Source organism: Clupea harengus, chromosome 5, assembly GCF_900700415.2.
Source record: "Clupea harengus chromosome 5, Ch_v2.0.2, whole genome shotgun sequence".
Lineage (NCBI taxonomy): Eukaryota > Metazoa > Chordata > Actinopteri > Clupeiformes > Clupeidae > Clupea > Clupea harengus.
In genome coordinates, this window is record NC_045156.1 from 22,824,222 (window position 1) to 22,849,905 (window position 25,684).

At 42.6% G+C, this 25,684-nt stretch overlaps 1 protein-coding gene across 2 annotated transcripts; it reads left to right on the forward strand.

Moving 5' to 3' along the window:
- Positions 1-2,703: 2,703 nt before the first annotated feature.
- Positions 2,704-24,509, forward strand: eya2 (EYA transcriptional coactivator and phosphatase 2). Of its 2 annotated transcripts, none has more exons than XM_031568132.2 (15): positions 2,704-3,062; positions 12,275-12,377; positions 12,599-12,721; positions 13,074-13,190; positions 15,857-15,933; positions 16,216-16,393; positions 16,501-16,640; positions 17,051-17,134; positions 19,386-19,475; positions 21,210-21,268; positions 21,643-21,803; positions 22,141-22,255; positions 22,536-22,663; positions 22,763-22,863; positions 23,104-24,509. In XM_031568132.2, exons 3-15 carry the CDS (start codon positions 12,619-12,621, stop codon positions 23,182-23,184), a joined length of 1,434 nt encoding a protein of 477 aa, XP_031423992.1. In that variant the 5' UTR covers positions 2,704-3,062; positions 12,275-12,377; positions 12,599-12,618; the 3' UTR covers positions 23,185-24,509. The 2 variants fall into 2 exon arrangements, with proteins under 2 accessions (XP_031423992.1, XP_031423993.1); XM_031568133.2 differs by having other exon boundaries at positions 2,706-3,062; positions 22,536-22,657.
- The last annotated feature ends 1,175 nt before the right edge of the window (positions 24,510-25,684 follow it).

The window sequence follows — 25,684 nt, forward strand, 5'->3', positions numbered from 1 at the left end:
ATTGTATGACTGGAGCAGAAAGGTTTTGTTGAGGCTGAGTGCATGTGATTGTTCATTCTGTTACTCATTGTAGCAATTACTACCACATGTCTACGCTTCAATAAGCTTCTCCACTGGGTGTGAAATCAGCTATCAAAGAACGAAGGAAGAGTAAATGAGGTAAAGTGGAAAATAAAAGAGAGAAAGTAAGGAGAGGGAACACACCAGGGGAAAGAGTACCATGATGAATGGTGATGGTGATGTTCAAAGAGAACTCTGGTAATGTTAAACCTCTGGCCCTATTTGCCCATCTTTTAGGGTCCACATTTTTACCAAGGACAAAAACGATCAAAATCGGTCCAATATTGAGTTAGAACTCTATATCCGGCAACTGCAAAACGGCCATACAATGTAAATCTATGGGGCAAACGTCTGTGTCAAAGTAAACCGCTTGTTTTTGTAGTTCTCCTTTCGCTCAATTTTTACACAGCTTCCATTGTTAACACCTTCAAAGGGTTAAAACCGCATTTGTTCTTATCTGACTGCTCTACGTCTGGCGTCCAACCATTAAGTTCTGAATTTTCCAGTACTATTTTGCCTTAAAGGGGCACTGAAGGACATGTAGCTCTGTGTGCCTGTTACTTTAGGCCAAGTCTGAAGTGTAGCCTCTAAGACACTCGACATAAGGTCCCCAGCACAAGCTTCAAGATTGTCATTGCTGTTTTTCTATACTATAACGCTTGCTAGCTCAGGCTGAAAACCATACTATTATGTGAACAAAGTCCAAGCAGTGCGCAAAACTACGCAGGATTGTCATTGAAGTTTAGATTGCCATTATAACTGTTGCATTTGAGAGGTTTGTTTCTTAATTTCCTAAAGTTTTAAAAATGAAATTAAATCCAACCACCTAGTCCAGTTTCAAGGGTCCCGTAAAAACAAAAACGATCCTTGGCACCTACTTGAAACCTACTATGGATCAGTGTTACTGACGCTTCCTTTAATGATTTCTTCAACACACCATGTTCCCTCTCACACCAGTGACTGCTCTGCATATTTGCAGAGTATTACTGATGGACATGCAGCTGGCATGATGAGTGTGTATTTCAGAGACAGACTGGTTCTGAAGCATTAGGGCAAAGCCAGCTTCCAGGAGGAAGCCGGAGACAATAGCTGCTTTTATTTCTTTTAGCCACACATTCCTTCATCAGAAAGGAACTTGCCTACCCTGCACACAAATGAATCAGAAGCAGACAAATTCATGTCTGGGTCACATTACTCTGCCTAGTTACTGTAAGGTATGGTTACAGGACTTTTTTCCACATTCCTCTTCTGCGGTATTACCCTCACTAGATATTTTGAACTGAAAAGGGACCTTCATCATGTGTCTATAAAACAAAGCGTATCTTAGACTTAAGTTGATCAGTTTGACATATACAAGTCTGCATATACAGAGGTCTAAAGGTAAGAGCAGTCTTTGTTTTGAACCACACACACACACACACACACAGACACACACACGCTGAAGAGACATAATAGACACCACACAGGACAAGAGTGAGAGAATGTTTCTGCCCTGTTGTCGACCCTCCCACACACACCCCAGAGTTCCCCACTGAAACACTACCTCTGGCTCTTTCCCCAAGCTCAGGTGCAGCGAGCAAGAGTTCCTCTCACAAACTGGAGCATTTTCTCCTCTTGTTTCCCTGGTTCAGATGCAGCTGGCACTAGTTTCTCTCCCTCCGGAATCTCTCCCAAAAACTCATGAATCGACATTTACACCTCACAGTGCCATTATCTTAATGCTTGTAAATACCTTGTAGGTATACAGGCATGTAATATAACCTGACTCTCACAGGTCTGCCACTGGGTAAAACTGGAACTCTACTCCGAACTACCAGACACAGCCCATTGTTTTTTTGCAGTACGCTCTCTACACTGTGTGCTAATTGTACGCTTGTGTTGACTGCAGGAGCGGACGCAGGTTGGCATAAAAAGTTAGACATTTTGTGTAACAGGCCGTGCCTGATTTCCAACACAAATGTCGTTAGAAAATGGGGTGGGCCCAAAGGAGGAAGAGATCTTTCGATGACTGCATGTGCACACCACTACTGGTGACCTCTCTGAAACCACGTCTCTCCTGAAAGGAGTTGATGCTATGCTTTTGGCAATCATTTTATGTTATATCAACTGATTCATTAAGAATTTGGTATAGAAATGTATCTGAGTCATGTCTGAATTGATAAAGTTCTTGGTGAGATGTGATGGCCTGCTGTTTTGAATAGAATATATTATGGGCACACATTTAGTTAAAAACTTATGTACCTGCTCAAATATACTGAATGACACATTGTCCCTCCAGTTACAATTCCACAGAAATTAGCATACTACATGTAAATATTGACATAGCTGTTATCATGAATTTCTGCCTGACCGTTGAGTGTAAGTGCAAGTCCTTCCTTGTAAGTAGTAAAGTACAGGTAACTACATTATCATTGTTTATCATTTCAGTCATTCAGGTCTACCACTGAACAATGACATATATTTTCTTTAAAAGTGTGGGTGACTATTGCTTAAAATAAATTAAATAGAAAACTGTTTTTCAGTGACCAACTGTTTACACACACACACACACACACGCTTTTTCTTTAGGGAGACCATACACGCGCAGAGAGGACACCCCCTAGGAGGAGGAACCACAGTTGGATCATTTATTTAACGTCTCCTCCTTGCGCGTCTCTTCTCCAGTACACGCGTTTTCTGTGGAAGCGGGAAGTGAAGCGCAATAGCCCTTAGACAAGCAATGGTCATTAATGCCGTGTAGACAAGTTTGGTTACTGTCATGTCAAACCCTCATTTTAGTTGCAGAGAATAACACGATCAGCGTCGAGGCAGATCTCCGCAACAGATCAGTGAATGCATGCCTTTGTAGCGGACGGCACTCACGATCTCGAAGAAACACCGTCCTTAGAGTTTGAGTTGTTGCCATATCAGTGGAGTTCTTCTCTCGAAACACCACACAAAATGGACAAGCTACTTGTTTGAATGTTCTGCGGAATCTTCCACTGCGCTGCCCTTTAATTATGGTAAGAGATTTTTTTTCTGGTCTAAAAATGTTTTTGTTTTTTTTTCTTTTCTGTAAGTGAAATGGAATCAGGGCGTCAGATACAATGCAAAATACTGAGCCGAATAAGAAGCTGTACAATTCGGATGTAGGAATTTAAGGTGAATATACTTTAGCTGAAGAACTCGGAGAAACCTGAAACACAAGTAGCCACAGGTTAAGAAAAAACACTTTATAATTTATCAAAGTGATCCTCTACATTTGGTAAAACAGGGCTAGACTGCACTCGAACCAAATTGCAAATAGGCAAGAACAATAACAGCGCGCATTAAAATCCAATTCACCATAGCTTGTTGCATTCACCAGTGCCAGACAAAAATCACAGCCCAAGTGATTATATTCGCCCGTTGACTTTTCCTAATATGATGTGTACATAACATATGTTAATATTTACCGTTCAAATTCATTCGTTTGGATCCGCACTTAACTGACTAAACTATTCTGAGGACTATCAACAAAGAGAGGTACACATTGTCTCACCACATACTTGGTTTTGTTGAGCTGTGAGTTTGAGATTCCTTTTACCTAACATCTTAAGAATAATGTTCAGAAATTGAGGAAGATATAACTAAAAAGGTCAAACATGCTCTTCATGCGTTCTTATCTTTATCTCTTTCAGAACGTCTATTTTAGTGGCACTGAAGTATCTTTTCAAATGTTCCTTTCATAACAGCTCTGAAGCCAAAACACGTAGATTGTTAATAATTTAAATGTGGGCAGTGTTCAAAACTTTCATTTCTAGCTAATGACTTATTTACCTTTTAGTGTGTGTGTGTGAGAAAGTAAATGTTGTTTCTTTCTAAAGTGTGTGTGTGTGTGTGTGGGGGGGGGGGGGGGGGATCATAGTAGAACTATAGACAGAAAATCACATCTAACATTTGTGTTTTGATGGTTTAACTGATGGTGTAATGAACATTGTAGCCTGCATAAGCACTGAAGTTCAGCACAAATTCAGTGAGGCCCATTTAAAAGCAACAGACCTAATTGAGTTATTTAAGGTGCCACTTAAAGCAGTTTTTTTCAAAGAGTCTATTCATACTACTCAATGACTAGACACCTTGCTTTAGACACCACTCTGTGTTGGCCTGGAGGGTGTTAAAGTCATTACTGAACATGGTCTTTGATTCTTGTCAAATGATGCATTGGACTGTTTGGAAGTTGCATGTAGGGTGCACCTTTTATAAATCCCTCTGTATTTTTTTTATTCACTCCAAAGACTGTTCAAAGTTTGTCTTCTGTCATTGTTGAAATGCAGTACTACCAGCCATTCCATGAAAACAGGAACCTGAGGGGTTCCACTTATAAACCTGGTGGAAAAATGAAGGGAAAAAAGAATATGTCAAACAGCTGTCAACCTCTCAAAAGCTTGCTTCATTTTTAAAAAACAAGTAAAATTTCTTTCAAAGATATTATACAACAAGCATAGTTCAAATTGGTATAATAAACATCATGCATTTTCACTCTGATCAGTTCTATCATATCATCCCTATACTAACTTAGATTTTTTTTTATTATAGATTTAGACTTTAAAAAAAGAACAAATTCATGGAAGGAAACATATACATGCATGAACCTCACACCATATTTTATACTGCAGTGAATGGCAACACATCAATCTGATAGAAATCTTTACCTCATTTTGAATTTTTTAACTTGCAAATATTCTGAGAAAGTGAGCACATACCGAGGGCAAAATGTGCCTGAGTGTGTTGGATTTAACACTATTTCTATCCCTAATAACACCAGGCCTCATTTTTACTGTTTTCTTTTTTTTCTGGAACCGTCTCCCTTCATGGTTCCTATTACGGCCTCTAATAAATTGTGAATAAGCTGCACAGGTCCTGGATTCGGGATCAGCAAGTGTGGAGAATTCCCCATCCTGAACGCAGAGGCACCCCCTCTTAAGAAAACACAAATTAATTCCTAAAGTCCTCTGTAGCCAAAGGTTCCTGGAATGATAAATATTTTCATAGGAAGCAATGTTCTTCCTGACTTTATCTTCACCAATTTCATTATTTCACGGCTGGCCTTAACCCCTTCTTTTGGGAGTGGATTGAGGGAGGCCCTGAACTCGAGCCTTGCTTTCACTAGTCAACTGATCTGCTGCTTGCATGCTGGAAGATTGCAGATAACCTCGAAGTAATGAGTGAAATATTGGTGCACCCGGTGAAACATTCCCTAACCTTACGAGATTTGTGTAAAGCGAGTCCAATGTGGAAAGCAAATATTTTCATTCACTACATGGCACACTCCACTTGGTGACCATGTGTGCCACTCTACCTAGATATTTGAATAAAAATGTGTGCTTAGCCTTAGATTAAAAGGCAACTTAAAGAGTCATAAAAAAAACAAATGGAGAAAGATGGTAATAATGATTTTAAAAGGGTGATTTTCAGTCACACAAGTATATGTTCTGCTTGTTACTATATGGCTGGCTAGATTTAATATGGATATAATATATATAAACTGCATATATATATATATATATATATATATATATATAAAATACATTCATAGGTTTGTGTGTGTGTGTGTATATATATACATACACACACACACACACACACACACCCACACACATATATACATATGTTCCAATAGTAATTTGTAAAAGGGAAAAAAAAGATCAGGAATATTCATTTGAGGACCAGGACACACTATCAGAAAAATCTTTTCCTTTTTATTATGTAAGCTAGCCTTCTTTTTATTAAGACGCACGCTTCTATTTCTTGGAGTAAGTTAGAAACAATTTGTGTGTGAATTACTACAAAATCGAACTCTCTAACTCTAACTCTATCTCTTTTAAAACCTTTTCGAAGACCTAGCAGTTTCCTTTTCATTTCCCTTGATGCGTTTAATTTAGGTGTAAATCACAAATGACCACATGGATGTAAGTCAGTGCTGGAAAAGCAGAGGAGGTAATTTGGTGAATACATAATACAGTGTGTGGAAGGACCCTGTGCCTCCAATCCTCCAATCCTATGGACACAGCACCCTGGGAGGCCACTGGTGATTCAGCCTCCCCCATCCCTCAGTGAGCTCCTCGTCGCCCACCCTTAGCTAAAGCCTTGGTCTGTCAACAAGCAACAGCTGCGTCTTTGGCCTTCGCCACCCTCCTTATCGCTCAGAGACACATACACACGTGCACAGTACACACACACACACACACACACACACACACACACACACACACACACACACACGTGTTGGAACACTCAGGCACTGTCCCCTGTCCCACTCCCTGCATAGTCATTCTGTTCTCACAGTAGACAAGGCATTGTTTTCTTCTCATCCAGATACATTTTTTTATGACCATCTCTCCATGGTCCATTGTGTATTTCGAACGAGAACCTTTTAAAATCAGCTGTGACAGCAGTTTTGATATATTAAGATAGGATACAATACAACACGCAACAGATGCTGATTGCCAGAGATAAACAGTGGTGACGAAACACATTAAAATTGCACAGCCATCACGCAAGCACACTTGATTTTGGAACATTGTTAAAGCAGCAGAGAGCTTTTACTCATTATATGAAGGAAAGCACGAACAAAACATTTCATTTTTGTGGCCGTTAAACAGCATATGTATAAAATGGGTCAGGAGAAAGTCTTTTATTATCAGGTCTCCACCTGAAGCGCGTGCATTTTCATGATTTGATTCCTGTGCAAGTTAGCACAAGCGGACTCTATCCTACATTAGCAAGATTTTCAGTTCAACACATTCTAATGATTCGTCGTTGTTACAGCTCGAAACATTGCCAGTACTTAACAGTCTAATGCTACTAGGCATAAATCAGTGTGTCAACAGAAACTACACAAAACGAACCCTCCTAGGCTGTATCTCATAATACGGCAACTGTAAACTCTTAGTCTTCCCTGAGAGGCAAGGGATGAGCATGTCGTTCATCACCTAACAAATTGATGGCTCCATGTTTGTAATTCCCTAAAGCGATGAAGGTTTGACCAAGATTTTACCCCTTTACCGGAGATGACAAAATAGGGAGAATTTCTCTGGTGTCTGTAATAAAACACCGCTTTGTCTGATTTGCCAAAACGGTGTGATTTGCCCCTCAGTGAGGCAAAAGGAGAAGCTTTTTAATGCCCCCCCCCCTCATGATGGGGGCACTGCTTTGCCTGTTTGCCTGATGGAACGGTGTCAGTCCAGGTTCTGCCTCAGAGATCCCCCCCCCCCCACACACACACACACATATATACACACACACACACACACACCTCCGTTAAGCAGACCAGATGTTTTACCTGAGAGCAGACCACCATCTGACAAGGGTCACCCCGCCACTTCGGCCCACACTCATTTAGGCGAGCTCCGGGGAGGTCTGCCAGCTGTCCTTCTCTGTGACCCACGTCCCAGGGCACTGATTTGGGAAGGGTACTCTATTGGAGGGGGAGGAGGGTCGTGGGGGTGGTGGAGGCATTAGAGGTTGATGGGATGGGGGGGTTATAGTTGCATGATTGAAAGAAAGGGGTCGGTTACAGCAAGGCTGCCATACAGCTGGCATGAAAGCAAGCTTGATGCTTGGAGGCTGTCATGTGGAAAAGAAAGCCCACCATGACAGTCAGCTAGTGTTACAGCCTGTGAGATGGCAACAGGTCGGAGACTGAGGAGAATGCTGGCCTTTTATTGAAAGAAAAAAAAAGTTTGAGAGAAATAGTCTTGGTCCCTAGTGTGTGAATGAAACAAAAGAAATGCATCAGACATTTTTCAGTCTGTAGTTTTATGTCACTCTTGAGTAAGGAAAAAACATCAGTTCATAAACTTTACAAAGCTAGAGAAATGGAACTATTTCACATTGGTTTTAGTTTTGTGTTAATTCCAAAACCCTTGCATCCACTAGGTGTTATTTGTACTCTAATATTGTCATTTGAGCCCCCCAAAAAACTATAGCTTATTCTGTGCTATTCGCACCCGGTGCTCAAGACATCCTCAGGCAGTGAGGTAATCACATAGAGAATAAGTCATCTCACGAGGCCATTACAGTGCCCTAATCACCCCCCTCCCACACACACACACACACACACACACACACACACACACACACACACACACACACACACACACACACACACACACACACACACACACACACACACGCATCTGCTCCCATTATACCACACAGGGCAGAGCGTGCCCTTACGGCATCTAATTTATGACACTCCAGGTTCAAAGGCTGCAGCCAGACTTATGCCCTGAGGCTGTGTGCTCCAGTGGGGTGGGGGTGGGAGGGGGGAGTTCAACTGTAAGCAGTGCTTACTGTAATAGGCAGCAGGGTGTGGATGGAGCTCCGCTTAAGATCATCCATGAATAACGTAACATCATTACATGTAATTTGATGAGACATCTAAGGCAGATTGTATTATGTTCACTCGTTGTTTACATCCTTTCCAATTTAAAGAACGAGGCGTGATAGTGATGGTATTTTCAGTGAAAGTTTATGACAGTGGTCACAAAATCCCGTATACTTTTTGAAAAGAAATATTTCTTCCACCAGAATATATGCACTGTAGTGTAGCAAGCAGTTTTCCAGAATTCATTTGCCATTCAGGAAAGAATTTTCTAAGAATGTTAAAGCAACTTTTGAGCTCAAAATTCCCAGAAGATCCACTCCCAGAGTTAACTCTACCTTCCTAATAACGTCCCCACCTGACCTTAAAAATGTGCCCAGGAAATTTAGCACTGAACATGCCCCTTGCTTGTTTGGTTCATGTAGTTCTTTTTGATACCACTCCACAGTATGTCTTAGAGGCGAACTATCTTTTAATCGTGAGAAATGATCATGAGATGAAGACGTAGAGGAGTAAAGGAGTAGAGGAGAAAAACAGCAGCCATTGTATAGTAGCACTGAAAATGAAATTGTTTGAAAAGCAGAGGGGTCTCACATTCCCTGGTCCACCGCCACCGTGGGCCAGAGAGGAAATGACCTGGCAGATGGCACTGGAGGTTCGTGTGGAGCCTGTGAGGGATAGTGAGAGCTTTGTCAGGGGACTTTTGAAGAAGAATGGGGGGATGGGCAAGGGGGGGAGGGTCATGATACTGCACTGTATTTCCCCTCGGGTCGAGGAACACCAAAGCGAACCACTCGGACGGTGTGTGTTCAAGAGGACGCCCATATGGCGCTGTCCGACCTCACGGCGGCCTTTGGTCACCTCTACGCATCCCAGCAGGCACCTCTCATCTGCTCTGTGACACGGTGCCATTATGTTCCTGCCAGGAAAGATGTTTTGCCCGGACCGCCGAGTTTGTCACGGCATTTTGTTCCCACCGCTTCCCACTCCAGGAGAAATCTGGTGCTCATGGCAAACATGTCCGCCGAGAATTAGGGCGTCCTCTGTACACCCCCCTCTGTCAACCCGTGGCTTATTAAAGGTTTTTTGTTTGTTTCGCATACTGTCTCTATGGCCGCTTTCCTCAGCAGATGACGCGAAGGGGGCTGATGCCGGGAACGTGATACCCGTGAAAAAAGCCCGTTCTTGCAAAAGTGAAAGCCCAGGTGAAGAGCATTTGACTGGCCTTGCCCCCTGACTGGGTTTGTTTTAGCTCAGCTTTCCAGCCGAGCAGAGGCCGCATGGCTGCTCTTTCCCATGCCCTCTGGTTCCGCTCTGTGCCGGCCCTCCACCAGGAAGCTGTGCCGCGCATCGCAGCGCAGCGACGCACAGGAAGTCAGGCCCGGACTGGGGCTGTCACAGCTCAGTTTCTCATCGTTCCTTCCGGTCTCTCTCTCTCTCTCTCTCTCTCTCTCTCTCTCTCTCTCTATTGCTCTTCCTCGCCCTCCTATTCACCCTCTCTCTGTCTCTATCTCTATCCACCTCTCTCTTCCTGTCTCTTTTACTAACTCACTCTCCTCTCATTCTCTCTTTATCATTCCCTCTCTCCTCTCTTCTTCTCTCCTGCGTGATATGGGCCACTGAACCTTTCTGTGTGTGTGTGTGTGTGTGTGTGTGTGTGTGTTGGAGAGTCAACAGACCTCTTATTGTTTAAGAAGGGTGAGTATTCTTCCTCTGCTTCGCTGATCTGCCTAGAGTTGATCCCCCCGACTGATAAGCAATGTGATGCACCCTGCTCGCTTGTATTTTTTATTTGAACACCATTCTATCATAACTAACAAACCCAGCCTCAAGCAGGGATAGAATAACAACAAACAAAATAGCGAGCTTCGTGGGGTGACTGTTCAGGACAGTATATGTATTTTTTTTTAAGTACTGCTGTTTGGACAGGGTAGGGTGTCTAACGGAATCAAACAACTGTCATAATTGTATTTACATGTTGTTTTGCTCAGTTCGTTTGTTGGCAGACATTTTAATTGTTCCCTTTGAAGGATGTTTTATTTACCCATGTGCCCAGTGTTTGTATAGTTTGAATATCACCTCACAGTAGTAATTGTCTTGCTTACTAAACACACAGAGCCACAGTTCTTTTTCCCGATAACCTAGGGTGGTGGCTGCATCAGACACACTTACCAGAAGCCATCACAGGTTTAATTTGCCCTAGCAGAATTAAAATCTCGTCAGACCAATTCAATTCAGTTCAATTTTATTTATATATGAAATTGTCTCAAGGCGCTTTACAGAGCCCAGGGCCTGAACCCTGGAAGATACACTTGCGTCTGTTTACCTCAATAACAATAAATAGCTTTCTCTTCTTCCTGTGTTTGATGTAACACTCCATTCAGTGCCTGTAGTCGATAATCGGCCCTGAGTGGGGTGCTACATCAGAGACCAGAAAAAGACAGAGGTAAAACACTCACTGTACAAACTTTGGAAAAGTAAACGTTTGGACCCAAATATATCTCAAATCCAAAAGTTGGAGTTGGTGGCATCAGAGAGGATGTTTCTTTCCCTCATCACTTTACTTGGATTTCCAATTTTCTGTCTCTCTCTCTCTCTCTCCCCCTGCATACACACACACACACACACACACACACACACACACACACACACACACACACACACACACACACACACACACACACACACACAATCGGCACTTAAAACTCTTTGCCTTTCAGCACACACTCTTTCTCCCTCCACCCCACATCATTACCCTTTTACTCTGTCGCCTCCACAGCTAATATCCCCGCAGACTCCATCTCTCATTCTCTCCCTCTGTCTCTGTCACTCTGCTGTCAGCTTTGGGGCCACAGTTCAAGAAGGCCTGTTGGCGTGGTCAGATTTAAATGCCCCGGAGGGAGAGGGCAGCAGTGAGAGCCAGGGGGCTGGTGGGTGGGGGGTTGGGGGTGTCGGGGACTGGGGAGGAGGGGGTGGTGTGGAGCGCTAAAGCGGCATTGCTCTTTACTTTTTGTCTTCAGCTGATAATGAACATTAGTGCCTTGCCATTAGCCTCAAGCATGACACCTGAAATGAGAAAAAGAGAACAGAAAAGTTGGTCTGTTTTTGTTTGCAACTTACCATTGTTTATAGATGAAAATTGACTATATTAGTAGTTGTGTAAGAGGATGATTGGAATCGTTTTTTTTAATAGCAATGCATTATAGTAAACTCACTTCACAGTCACATTGTACCTGACGTAAACTCCCAATGTTTTTGTTGTAAAAGGAGATGATACATTTGATAAACTTAGATTAAGATTGACAATAAGTATTTGAGTAGGGCATTTAGTACATGTAAATATGTTGAATGTGTAACCTATATCTATCTGAGTGTATATATATGTGCATGTTCATCAATATAGATACACAGTGGATTCCAGTGTGAATTCAGACACTTGCTTTATTGGTGTGTCTTGAGTTCTCACATTTGTTTGTTTCTTGTTACTTAACCGAACAATAACACTTTGCAAGTTTGCTTAGTAGAGCGTGCCATGCCCGCATGAAGTACGCCTTGCCATTGTTCTGTTTCATTAAAAACATGTCACCGGGCTGGTTTTGGCAAACAGACCATTGACTGTTGTCTGTCAAAGCTGCTGCAAATGCCACGTCTTGCATGTACCTCAGGCAACGTCTCAGGAATGGGACCTGTCTGTCCTTTTTTTTCTCTCACTAATATCAGACTTCAGTTACCTTGTCAAATCTCGGAGCAACATTTCCTGTTCTCCTCTCCCATGCTCTTTGTCTTATTCAAGTGTTAAATGCCATTTAGATTCATTGCCTAACGTATGTCAGAGTCAGTGATATGAATGAACTCTTGTTTACACAGGAAAGCTGACAGCAAGAAAGACAGAAGAGAAAAAAAAAAAAAAAAAAAGCAAACATCTACCCTGAATCTACAAGACATTGTCAAATAAAGCACAGTTTCAGCAGTAAGTATGCTAATGATTTGTCAGACGTACTGCTGATTTGCCAAAAATGTCCACGCCACCTGCACATAGTTGTGTAGAGGAACTACATCTGAGGACAGCTAGTGAACAATGTAACGCATAATGGACAAGCAGTGATCTAGTGAAAGGTTGCAAAAGCATTAAGTTGAGTACATTGGCAGAGTGACGATGAAGAGGTGATGACTCTGTACTCTTCCTCTCAGAGCCGCTATCGTCCGCAGCCATGGCAGCCTACGGACAGACGCAGTACAGTCCTGCTCTCCAACCTGCTGGGCCATACTCACCATATACGCACCATACCCAGGGCTACGGCATGCCTTCCTACAGTGAGTACCGCTGACCTGTAGGCTGAGAAGTGGCCCTGCGCTTGTTGTATTCACACTGGGTATTCAGGTCTTTAATCCATGCTTGTCTACTGTATATATGCATGCATTTACAAGAAGTATTCATTTATGACTTCATGACTTCAAAAGATAATGTCAGTAAAATCATTAGATGTGGAAATACTACGTAGATTTGTGTTACTTCAAAGCCACTGTAAAAAGTAAATAAATAGAGAAATTCCTGATTACTCCATTATTCTGTTATTGCTCTCACTGTACTGGTGACTTTTTAGATGATTGTTGTAACTGTGGATTTTAGCGAGTCTGTTTTTCTTTCTTTTCTTTGGGTGCTTAGACATTAAAACAGAAGATGGCATGAGCCACTCCCCAGCACAGAACAGTCTGCTGGGCTACACGTCCAACTTCAGCAACACACCTCAAAGTCAGGCGCTGTACAGCTACTCAACACACGGTATGTTCCGTTCTGCTCCGTTCTGTCAGGGTAACGGGTTCAGCTTCATCACAGCTCTTGGTCATGCCCAGACAGCTTTTAGCTCATTGAGTCAACGTTCTAGTTTCTCTTTCTAGTCTTGCACAACTCTTTTAATTCACTGGCTCTTTAATACCGTGATCAAAATTGAGGACACTTACGAGACGGGGCGCACACAGGACTCTCGTTCAAGGTACGCACACTCAAAAAAAAGTTTTGGGAAATGTAGAGTAACAATCTACTGACATGAACAGAAGTGAATGAGAGCTTGGGATAATGTAACAAAGACTGCACTGTGAAACAAGCCATATTTGGAAAGAAACTGGTTCATTGGGACATTATATAGGCCTAACTTAGCCTACTTTATGGTAGTGCAGAGGACTGCTCCAGCCAAAATTAACCCAAAGACTGAAGGCTAGCATCCTCAGTCATTGGCATTTTAAACACATACTTTGAATGAAAGAAAGAATAAATGTCCATCAGAATAGTGAAGCAAATGTGTTTCTCGATCACTAGCTCGTTTCGTGCACCATAACAACAACCCAACCATAGTTTCACACGTCATTAAAAGAGTCAACCTCAGCCTGCCTTATAATGGAAGATTGACTCTTCTGGTAGCCTACCTGTTGCGTCAAACTCCGTATTGATATCTAAGTCTTTATGAATACCCATTGGAGCCAATCCAATCAATGGTGTCCTTCCCACACTGTTCCTGTCTTTAAACATCTCAAGCGGTAGAACTTTAAATATATTGTGGATGTTTTGGTACATGTCCACTGTCTCTCTTAGATGGGGCTCGAATCAGAATCAGTTCCCTGCTGCATCATTGTGCAGTTGCTGCGCCAGTCCTCCAGTCTAGATTGGGCATTACTATGCTAACTCAGTGACGGCTAAGTTAGGCTCCACTGCCTGCTAGTTTTTGCATTAAAAATGTCAGTTAAAGTACATGGCTCGTTTTTGTATTTTAAACATTTTCACGTTATTTCAATTGACTTTCATGTTAACAATTTGCTTCCACTAATTCCGCTTCAAGTTCACCACTGCCTTCAATATGCTACTGATCAAAATTGCCAGCCCGCCTTGTGCCACTGCGGGTGATACACAGTGTGTGTATTTGGCGTACAGGTGGGGGCGCCACAGCTTCCACGGCCGTTTGGCTTCCCTCACATTTCCAGGTGCTGTTTAGATCCCCTCTCCTGGTCCCCCGCCGGCCCCCCTCCCGCCCCACACCTGTTCCCCATTAGCCGCGGTCTGGGGTCCTGGCGTCAGCCGGCTCCCCCCCCTCTCCCGGGGGTCAGGCCCTTCCTTTGCTCCCCACCACAGAACGCTGTCCATTGGACAAGTGTGTTTGTGTGGGCCGGGAGTGGGGCCAGGAACAGTGAAGGGGGGGGGCTCTGAGAAGGAGTGTGGTGGGGTGGGGTGGGGGGGTGGGGGGTCGTAGTATTACCCCCCCCCCAAAAAAAAACTCAGCGCATTCCCCCGGTCCTGTGGCGCCCTATCCCAGTCTCACCCAGTCAACTTTATGGCCTCCAAAGCACCATGAAATTGACCTTTACTCTGTAGGGGTGAGAGGTCAAGGGGTGTTTGGGAGCGGAGACAGACGCTGTGAGTGTGGGGCATGGGGACAGGGGCACGGGAGGGGAGGAGCCGTGTCAAGATCAAGCATAACCACGTTTCCGATTTCACATCAGAATTTCTCAGCATGACATGCTGTTGCACGGATTTGTGTTTGTTGTGCATATCTGCCGTTAATATAAAATAAAGCTGTATTCTCAGTGAAAACATTACGACCAGATGTGTGTTTTGGGAAAGCATGTCAAGTAGAATTGCTCAACTGTACACTGATGTATAGTTTTTCCAGTTTTGATTGTATGTTAAAAGATTTGATTGATGGCTGAATTTTGTAATCGGACAGGAAGAAAAATGAAACTTCAAGATCTTGGGGTCCTGCTTTGTTGTTTTGGGTTTGTGTGATGTGCGGATCAATTCTGACTCCAGCATTAGATAAATAAGCCCACTCAGTGGTATCCACTTTTCAGCATGAGGAAGTAAATCAGTAACATACTGTATCTCTCTGTTTCTCTTGATACATTTCCCCTCTTCACTTTGTGTTTGTTATTTTTAAGCCCTTTTTTGTTGTTCTCCTCAGAGATTTTTTGGTGTTTTGGCACGGTCATTTATCTGGTGGAGCTTTGAGATGAATTGCTTTGTAACTTTGTAACAAATGATCTGAAGGAGAAAGAGAGGTGAGAGAGGGGGAAAGAGGGAGGGGGAACAGAGAGAGAGAGAGAGAGAGAGAGAGAGAGAGAGAGAGAGAGAGAGAGAGAGAGCAGCTACAGCACGACATTCCTGCTGATTGTCCGATAACAGTGATGGATTTGCTTCCAGCTCCACACAACGCTTTCCCACCTGTATTGTTTTTTCATCCATAAATCAATCTGGCTCTCCCAGGGCCCTGAGCCCTCACTCACAGCAGTGCTCCAGAGGAGTCTATATTTTAACCATTCTGCTCACCGGCGCTGCCTATTGCGTTCCCAGCACCGTGTTTTGGTTGGAGGGGGTTTACCCCGAACGTGTTTTGAAGCCAGATATTTGCCACAGTCAGCTCTTGGGCCTGCACTGAAGGGTGGTTGTGTATTCCTTTCCAGGAAGCAGTATTTCTTCTGGAATTTTCCAGGGAACCAACGCAATCACAGGTTCAACGCCGTTCAGTCCAACCCAGCAGGTAAGGAAACAGCACTAATCAAAGCAGAAGGTTCATATGACTTAGAAGTGAAAATCTTTAGTATATGTATTATATATATATATATATATATATATATATATATATATATATATATATATATAAATATACGTATATAGTTAGTTCTTTCTGTAAGCCAGGGTGTGTCACTGTATATCCAGACTTCCCATGGTGGTAAGAACAACAGTTTAGTGTAGGTGCCCTGTATTTCTACTGTGTGTGTGTAACTTGAACTGTAACAGTAAGTCCTGCCGCTGTTTTTAGGACTTCTCAGCGTACACCACGTACAGCCAAAGCCAGTACTCCCCGTACTACAACACACACTACAACAGCCCGTACCTCACAGCCAGCAACATCAGCCCCACAGCCCTCACCACGGCTTTACCCTATCAGCATACAGAGCACCCAGTCGTGACCAATCACAGTCCAGAGTCACACACGGGTGAGGATCTATACATTTTTGTCTAGAACTGAGGATGACTTGTTGTTTGTTACTAACTGTTACTGAAGACATTGTGTGCTGATGTGTGTCTGTGTGTGCCTTTGTAGGGGAGTACCATCCCCCACCCAGCCCCCCAACCCCAGTAAAGGATCATGAGGGGGTTCCTGCCAGACGGAATTCAGACGGGAAACTGAGGGGCAGAAAGCGGGCCAGTGACCCCGCGCCCCACCCCGACTCAGATATCGAGGTACAGCCGCACAACTCCGACCGCTATTCCCCAGGCACATATCACTATGTTTTGCCTTCACATGCATTCTACATTTCATGAAGCACTGATATGCTGCCCCCCCCCCCCCCCCCCCCCACTACAGTTTTTTGGCCTGCATTTATGAAATCAATAATTGTTTTCGCATAATTCTACTCTTTGAAGTTACATTTTGAATTTGTGCCAAGAAAAATTGCAACACATCATCAGACATCATCTTGAGAGCAAAGTTATAGTTTTATGTCTGCCGATCTGCCATACTCATAAGACGATCTGCCTCCTTAAAAAAGTGTTCCGTTACATTTGGTAATTTACCGTAATTACACTGTCAGGTAAGAGGCAGGTGATATTTGTAATTTGCTGTTTAAAAAAACACATGATTTGATCCACAGAGGGTGTTTATCTGGGATCTGGATGAGACCATCATCATTTTCCACTCTCTTCTGACTGGGACGTTCTCCACACGATTTGGCAAGGTACAGCACAGCGCTGTTCTCATACCCACTTAGTGTCACGCAACCCACTTACCAAAGCCTAGCGTATCTCCCAGCTTCACAGTGTGTGTTTCGTGGAGCAAATTAATAATTCATATAATTTCATAAGCATAACCTCAGAAACTTGGAAACCATGCACTCTTTTGGGCACTTCTGTGGTGTTTTTCTTCGTCTTTGCGTGAAAATGGTCGGAAGATTGCATGGTGTGTCACACTTTTCCCGAAAGTCATTCCAGTTTTAATAAAACATTACTAAAGTTTTGCGATGCTGAAAACCCCACTCCAGCGCTGTGTAAGAGCAAGGTAGGGCAGCGGATCAGGACTGACAAAGCAGCACGAGATAAAATCAGCTATCGAAACCTAGGGGGCCCCCTGTGTCCCTCATGGAGAGGGGCAAGTTGTTTGGCCAGTCCATCTCCCACTGCTTGACTGACAGGGTTTGGACCTTTACGTAATGGCCGGGCAGCTGATGGGGAGGGGGTGGGGGGGTTGGGGCGATGTTCGTGTTTCTTTTTCTTGGCTCGCCAAATGTTTGGAATTCCCACGATTCCTTGGTGGTTTGATGCGGCACAAAAGGAGAGCTGGACAGATTGTGCAGAGAGAGAGAGAGAGAGAGAGAGAGAGAGAGAGAGAGAGAGAGAGAGAGAGAGAGAGAGAGAGAGAGAGAGAGAGAGAGAGAGAGAGAGAGAGAGAGAGAGAGAGAGAGAGAGAGAGAGAGAGAGAGAGAGAGAGAGAGAGAGAGAGAGAGAGAGAGAGAGAGAGAGAGAGAGAGAGAGAGACTCATCGCTACACTGCTGCCTCTTCCATTCTTTGTGAAAAACCTTTGACTGCTGTCTCACTCCAGCAGCAAAATACTGTATATCTAGTTCTGAACCCAACCGCTCTGCAGTCAAATTCCACACAGCACAGAGCAAATGATGTGAGAACATCAAACAATGAACACAGTGGTTCCACAAAAGTTAAAATTCTGGCATTTGTTTATTCAAGGCCTCAGTTGTTCTGGGGAGTTTGACATGCTTTATCTCAGAGGCGGGCGTCATACTGTCAGACGTGAAGGACTGTTTACACTGGTTTTTGTTTCAACCTTTATCTTTTTAATTCAGTCTTTTTTTATTCATGTGTGCTGCGCGATGTCTCGGTAAAAAAAGAAAGAGCTCTAATCTCATGCCATAAGCAGTGAGCCGTGAAAGGTTCTGTGGTACACAACTGTTTGGCTGGTGTGGAGGCAAGCCCAGACCCACAGAGAGAGAGAGAGAGAGAAAGAGAAAGAGAGAGAAAACAATCGGGGTGCTGAAAGACGTTTGTTTTGAGCTGCCTTACAAAGCGGAGGCGAACTGCTGAACGCATCAGAGATTTTTGTTCCCCCATTGGAGGGTCACCATCAGGAATCTTAGTCATCACTGAATTGTAACACACAGACTTTCAATGTGAGAATTCTCTCCAAAATCTCAGTCCCTATAGGCTGAAACAAGGAAAGCTCAGTCATTGTGACTAGGACTAGCCCGCCTTATCCTTCCTTTAGAATTATCTGTAATTACCTAAGACTGGATGAGGCACGGCTACCCTCTCTTCAGCAATGAAATAGCCCATCCAAGAAAGGTGATTGTTAGTAATTATCCCAATTAACACTAAGCCCCCCATGCCCTCCTTCTGCTTATCTTGCTTCCCTTCCCCATATTTTCGGCTTTGTCCTTTCAATCTCCTCTGTTTGGATCAAACTGGGTGGGGCTGGGGGTGGGGGGGGTGTGGCTCTCCCGACACTAATCTGACAGTCACCTCTGGCTGACACTACTCCGCCCTTGACAGGCTGCCAGCAGCGGAGCCAGGAAAGGTACCTGGCCTGGCAAAGGCGGCCCAAACACAGCTAGCCTTAATTACTCACTGCCGCGTGACGCCTGCATCGCACAAAGATTTATGGCCTCATTGGTGCCCAGAACGCTGTCCTCTATTTCCTGGCTCATCCTAATGAAGTGTGGCTTTGCGAGTGGTGTGTGATGCGTCAGTAAACTCTGCAGTGACAAAGATGTCACCCTTCAGTGTTGACAGTAGTGACAGAGTTTGTGATACCGAACATAGCACTTCAGAGTGAAACATTTTTTTTTTTTTTTTTTTTTTTTTTTTTTAAACATCCAGTAGGTGTCATATGTATGGATGGTGCTGTTGTCAGGCATATGAAAAATAATGGTCTCTCTTTCTCCCTCTCACTCTCTCTCTCTCTCTCCCTCTCGTCACAGGACTCTGCCAAGGCTGTTTCACTCGGCTTGTGGATGGAGGAGATGATCTTTAACCTGGCTGATTCTCGACTCTTCTTTAATGACCTAGAGGTGAGTGCCATCACCTTGTCAGCTTCATTTGCAAAAATCAACCATAAGCCACTCATGTAATTTTATGCAATTGCATGGCTCTAGTTTACGAAATCACTCTCGTAAATCATAATTACTAGTTCTTCTTTTCTTTTCATCACTACTTAGTACTAACTTATTTACCTACTTTGATCACTAATTAGGGCAACATGATAATTATAATGTTGAGTATACGGTTGAATTATAGCATAGTCTTGAGTTATTTTGACAAAGCAGTGGATTAGATGATGCCTGTGAGGAGGGAACAGACCATGAATAGGTAATTCAGGTGTGTGTCTTAGTCTGAAAAGAAACTTTGTCCCGGTGAGGAACAGCAGTTCAAGAGAAATGGGAAAATGCAGTTATTTCTCATGTGTCAGCCATGGGTTTTCAAGTACTTTTCGCCATTCATTTAACCATGGCCATCCTTCTGCATACAAATGCTGAGGGTGATTGATCTAATCTCCATTCCCACTTGTCAGCTGAGAGTATGCTGCCACAGGCAAAATAACTCCAAGGTTACGGCGGGTTAAGAGCTTTTAAGAAAATACAGACTTTTACCCCCTGTGATGGATAGGCAAGCGTTCCCTTCCAGGAAGGAAAGAAGGTAATCAGTAGCCGTGACACAGCCGTTTAACAGCATCCGACAAACAGCATACACGTATTCATCAGTCAGGAGTTCACACCATCAAAAAACATGATCACCGACCAGCTCTCACTTCAGTGATAACACACAGCCAGAGAGGAATGTCTGTGTGAGGCTAATGAAAGTGTGAGAGAGGTGTCAGCTTGGTGGGTTGTGTAAATAGGATCTGGTGGCCCGAAAGCAAAGCTGAACGCTGTGTGTGTGTGTGTGTGCGTGTGCGTGTGCGTGTGCGTGTGCGTGTGCGTGTGTGTGTGTGTGTGTGTGTGTGTGTGTGTGTGTGTGTGTGTGTGTTGGGGTGGAGGTGGGGGGGTTGTTGGGGGAGAATAGGGGCCCTTGTAGATATGAGTGCGCTATGAGGTAGCGTCTTCCTCTGTCTCAAGCTGCCTGAAACACGATAGGCGGCCCTGTCGGGCTTGCGCCATCGTCTGAGGAGAGGAGTTGAGAGAGACAATATTTGAGAATGAGAAAACCAGATAGGAAGTTGAGGCGTGCAAGTGCAAGTCATAGAAAATGAGATGAAGTATGTAGGTTGAAAAAACAGAACATTTATTTTTTTGTTGACGATGACAACGAAGGTGTCATTCTGTTATATATTATTACATTTCATACTACCCGCAAGCACAAAATTATATGAAATTCCACTGAACGTGTTAATCACGTCAAGGGATAAGCGCACTCACTGGTGGCATGCAAAAACAGATTGTGTGGTGTTTTTGGCAATCTTTCATGCAGTGATCTAATGTTGGCCATTTTAAAGGCCAAAGCTCTTTATTATTATTTTTTTCTCGTATGTGTGGGCGTGTGTAAAGTGCTGGGGTGTCATGTAGAGATGGTTCTGTGCCAATTTTTTTTGTCTTTCTTTTCAGTGTTAATGGCGCCTGGATGTCTTGTGCCTTCACTGCCTATTTTTCCCTCCCCGTTGTCGTATACTTTTTTTATATATATCCCTCATCCTACTGCTCCCTGAGGCAAGTGCTGCTCAGGAGAACCTGTCTCTGCATGGCACGATAATTCTCTGGCTTGAAATAGATCTCCTATTTGAATAGATCTGGTTTCTCTTTATTTCCTAGGAATGTGACCAGGTTCATATCGATGATGTGGCTTCAGACGACAATGGGCAGGATCTGAGGTAAGAATAAAAAAAGAAAAGCTTAATTCTGCTTGTTTCTATAAGCACACTGTATCTTGTGTCAGGAGACCGAATAAGTGCACTAGAGTCTCCAAAAATAATAGCAATGGAATCATTAAATTCCCTAATCTCTTTTCCTGGTGAATGAAATCACCTTATTCGGTATTTGATCATATTGTGGGCTTTTAAAAACTGAATGGCTCCTGCTTCTCCATTTTGGACTGAAATTTTAAAGAGCCATTTTTAAGAGGGAGTTTACAGGCTCATTTGTCATGCGGTACAGTTTATCATCCGACGTAAATCTGCAGAAATGTTATCCATGCTAGTGGGGCGTATGTACAGTATGCATGAACTCATGTCTGACCCCTTTGCAGCACGTATAACTTTGGCACAGATGGCTTCCAGAGCACGACGGGCGGGGGCACGCTTTGCCTGGGCTCAGGTGTGCACGGCGGGGTCGACTGGATGAGGAAGCTGGCCTTCCGCTACCGGCGCGTCAAGGAGATCTACAACACCTACAAGAACAATGTGGGAGGTGAGAGATAGAGAGAGAGGAAAAAAACAGCGAGGGGAAAGTACCGTACAAAGCCAGTTCAGTGACTAAGCTGTTTTCCCCCCCAAAATGTGTTCTTTTCTTGAGAACAAGGAAGTGACAGCGACATTTCAGCTGAGTTGGAATGTTAGTTGCAAGATCCCAATGTAACTCAAGCATCAATTCATGAGATAACTATGTGTGACGCACACAATGATGGTAGAGTGCATTCTGATTGTTGTTTTTATACAGACAGTGAGTGGAATACTGGGTATTTAATCTGACAGTGACAGGTTTATTTTCTGACATTGACTGGTTTGTGTTGCCTTGTGATTGGCAGGATTATTGGGAAGTCCTAAACGGGATGAATGGCTCCAGCTGCGACGGGAGATGGAGGTTCTGACCGACCTGTGGCTCACCCAGGCCCTGAAGGCTCTCGCCCTCATCAACTCCAGGTAAGCACACACACACCTTGGAGCAGGTGAAGTTACAGTATACAATAACCCAGTATCACATCTTGATGAAATTACATAGAAAATAATCTGTCGAGGCACATCAGTCTTCATAGTTCCTCATGCATGTGTATATATATACTGTATATATGCTATAGTATGTCATATCACAATCTATTAATAATAATAGTTTAATCAAAATGCCATGAATTTGTCTATCTATCTTTGCCCTTCAATGCACAGGTTTGCACACATTTTTATTTTTTATGTTTTCCTGTTTCAGGCCCAACTGTGTGAATGTATTGGTCACCACTACACAACTCATTCCAGCCCTGTCTAAGGTCCTGCTATACGGCCTGGGTTCTGCCTTTCCCATAGAGAACATCTACAGTGCCACCAAAACAGGTAAATGTATGTGCTCATTAGTAACCATGTTGTCTACAAAAACTCTATGAGGCCATTCGATTTACCACAAAATAGTATCTGAGAATCCTGACTGTGTCTTAACAGGCAAAGAAAGCTGTTTCGAGCGCATTACTCAACGGTTCGGTCGGCGTGCGGTGTATGTGGTCGTAGGGGACGGAGTTGAGGAGGAGTCTGTGGCTAAGAAGGTAAGCTAATATGACAAGGAGACCTGATTATGAACACACATCTAGCTTTACATACAATGTAAACATAAATCAGTAGGAAATGATCAGGAATTGGGAAAAGTATCAAGACACTGTGGTAGGGCAACAGACACTAGTATCACCCTATGACCAACCATACACACATTACCAGACAAAACATACTGATTGCATAGCGCCCCCTAGTGCGCAATGCTAATAGCTACTCTGTGCTTTCTTTTGCAGAAGAATATGCCTTTCTGGAGGGTGACATGCCGAGCGGATCTGGAGGCCCTAAGTCATGCACTGGAGCTGGACTACCTCTAGGGGGCAGCAACTGTCACTCACCCTGCCCCTAGGCCTACTCCATATCCCTCTGAACTGCAGCGAACCAACATGGATGTGGCCAGGCAACATCAATCATGATCCAAAGCCAAGAATATGGGACCAATCTTTATCTCAGCAGGGAGTTGCAATATTACTGGAAATGTATTTGTTTCAGTTCGGTCCAAGAAAAATACCCTCTTCTCCCTCACATAGACGTTGCTTTTTTTCTTTCCCTTTTTTTTGACTGCAGCACATTGCACTGAAAAAAAACAGCCCTTCTCAGATCTTTCAGTTCATGGTTGGCGGTTAGAGTGTCACATAGCATGTTTACTCTTTTTTCTAATAAAATTCGAAGAGAGAATAACCAGAAAGTAAAACAAACAAGAAACTGACTGTAAGCTATTGTTTATATTATTAGACAACCCCATTAGAGGACATGATTTGTTAGAAATATTACATGAATACATAGAGAATTACTTTATTAGGGGAAAAAAACACAGAAGTCTTGGATGCCAGTTACCTAGATTAAAAAACTGAAGAGAGTGATTTGGATATCTATGAGATTTTATAGAATCTTCTCCATGTAAATCAATCAAATAAAGGGATGTATATAGAGTAGCCATTTTAATGTATTTAAATTGAATTAAGTGTGACAATCTGCTGGTTACCAGACTATGTCTCATCATACAATGGTTGACAGAAAAGGGATGACAAAATACACAGCTATACACAGACAACAATAAATAGGGAATACAGTATCATTGTATAAAAGAAAACATTTGTTGTACTGTGATAGATATGCTATTATATTTATAATGAACACAATCACTAAAACTGAGACTAAGAAAACCAGTAACTGCATTGGAAAGGGCTAACACTAAACTGATCCAATTTATACAGCTTGCATTTACGGACCACATTTCCCTGTGAAGGCCCACAAAATGTCTGTGTGACACCAATGTTATAATAATCTTTTTTATAATTACAAAAATAATTGAAATGTCATCAACACAACCACAGACTATCACTATACTTATTTTTACGACCATAACAGAACCTGTCAATTTTACAAGACAGGCCTCATCAACTGTTTGATTATTTCAGAAAAGAAAGTTTTTTTGATGTATATTTCTTGTATTGTTCCTTTTGTTTTCTCCTAAGTGAAAGTTTAAATATAACCTGTGTGTTATTAAATGGTATGGTCGTCTCTGGATTTGCATGTGTCCTATACACAATCAGCTTAGCTATAATTTGTATATAAGGTTTTATTGATAATTTGTTCTGATGAGCAATTATTATAGAATAATAAAGATAAATTAAGTGTATTATGTGAAGTGGTGTGCTTTATTATTATGTCATATATTCTCCTATTATTATATTTTGAATAAATATAAAACACAATTAAGACTCTATTTAGACTCCAAACAGTTGTGAAGCCTGACAAGAGATTTTGAGGTTCAAGGAGAACATTTAAAGGAAATCTCTTTTTTGTTAAACACAAGCCTTCTCAGTAAAATGTCCCTAAGTTTGAATGACCTTCCATTCTTGTGTTACAGTTAATTCATGCTCTCCTGCTTGTTCTGTAGACATATAATGGCTCACCAGCCTACACAATTAATTTTTAATGAATAATGTTGTACTGAATGTATATATATATATATATAGGGAGCATATATATCTCTGTGTGTTTGTGTGTGTAAGGAATTCAGTATCATAGCATATTACATAAGTATTACAATGCATATTATTAACCATGAAAAAATTTCTCACGATATACATCAAAATCACCAGTAACAGATTCACAAGAAATCAGAAATATAAGGAATTGATTGGAAATGTGGTATTTCCTACAGTTCAAGACGAGACTCTAAACCTCATCAGATTTGTTCCTTGGTGTGTTCCTTGAAGCTTTGCCGTGCCTGATGTCCCTACTCAGTCTCTTTTTCAGATGCTATGTAAATTAACTCTATCATGGAATAATGAATAGCAGATTTAGAAACTAAATGGGATCATCTACATGGCTTGAAATCCTGAAGAAAAAACCCCACAACTATGCTATTTATCATCTTCAGTATCTACTGTACATATTACCATGCAGATGGAACATTGGTTAAGCTCTATTATTTAAATTAGGAAAATGTAGTCTTTGAATAAAAATGCAGACATTTGTGAAAAAAATCCAAAAGAATTAGCTATTCCTGTAGAAATATGGCGTGGAATATAATAAATAAATATTTGTTTAAAAACAGGAATTAATCAGACGGGGTGGGCTCTGATCTGTCATAAAAATATAAGATGCTAAATATTGTAATATGAAATATTGTACAAAGGCATTGTGGCTCGGTCAAAATAGGCCAGAAAAATCCAGACAGGTTATGCCAAAAATAGCTATAAAAGCATAGACAGTAAAAGTGTAAAAGACAAGTATCTACGCGACTCTAGCGCTGAGAAAAGACATAGGTCAAAGGTTACAGGTTACAGGTTACAGGCGACAATAGTT

What these genes read in the sequence shown, in the direction of transcription:
- eya2 (XM_031568132.2), top strand. Translation starts at nt 12,619, where the DNA reads ATGGCAGCCTACGGACAGACGCAGTACAGTCCTGCTCTCCAACCTGCT. An exon ending in GTACAGCTACTCAACACACG is followed by an intron (nt 13,191 to 15,856) that starts GTATGTTCCGTT and finishes ATTCCTTTCCAG; the next exon opens with GAAGCAGTATTTCTTCTGGA. An exon ending in CGTTCAGTCCAACCCAGCAG is followed by an intron (nt 15,934 to 16,215) that starts GTAAGGAAACAG and finishes CGCTGTTTTTAG; the next exon opens with GACTTCTCAGCGTACACCAC.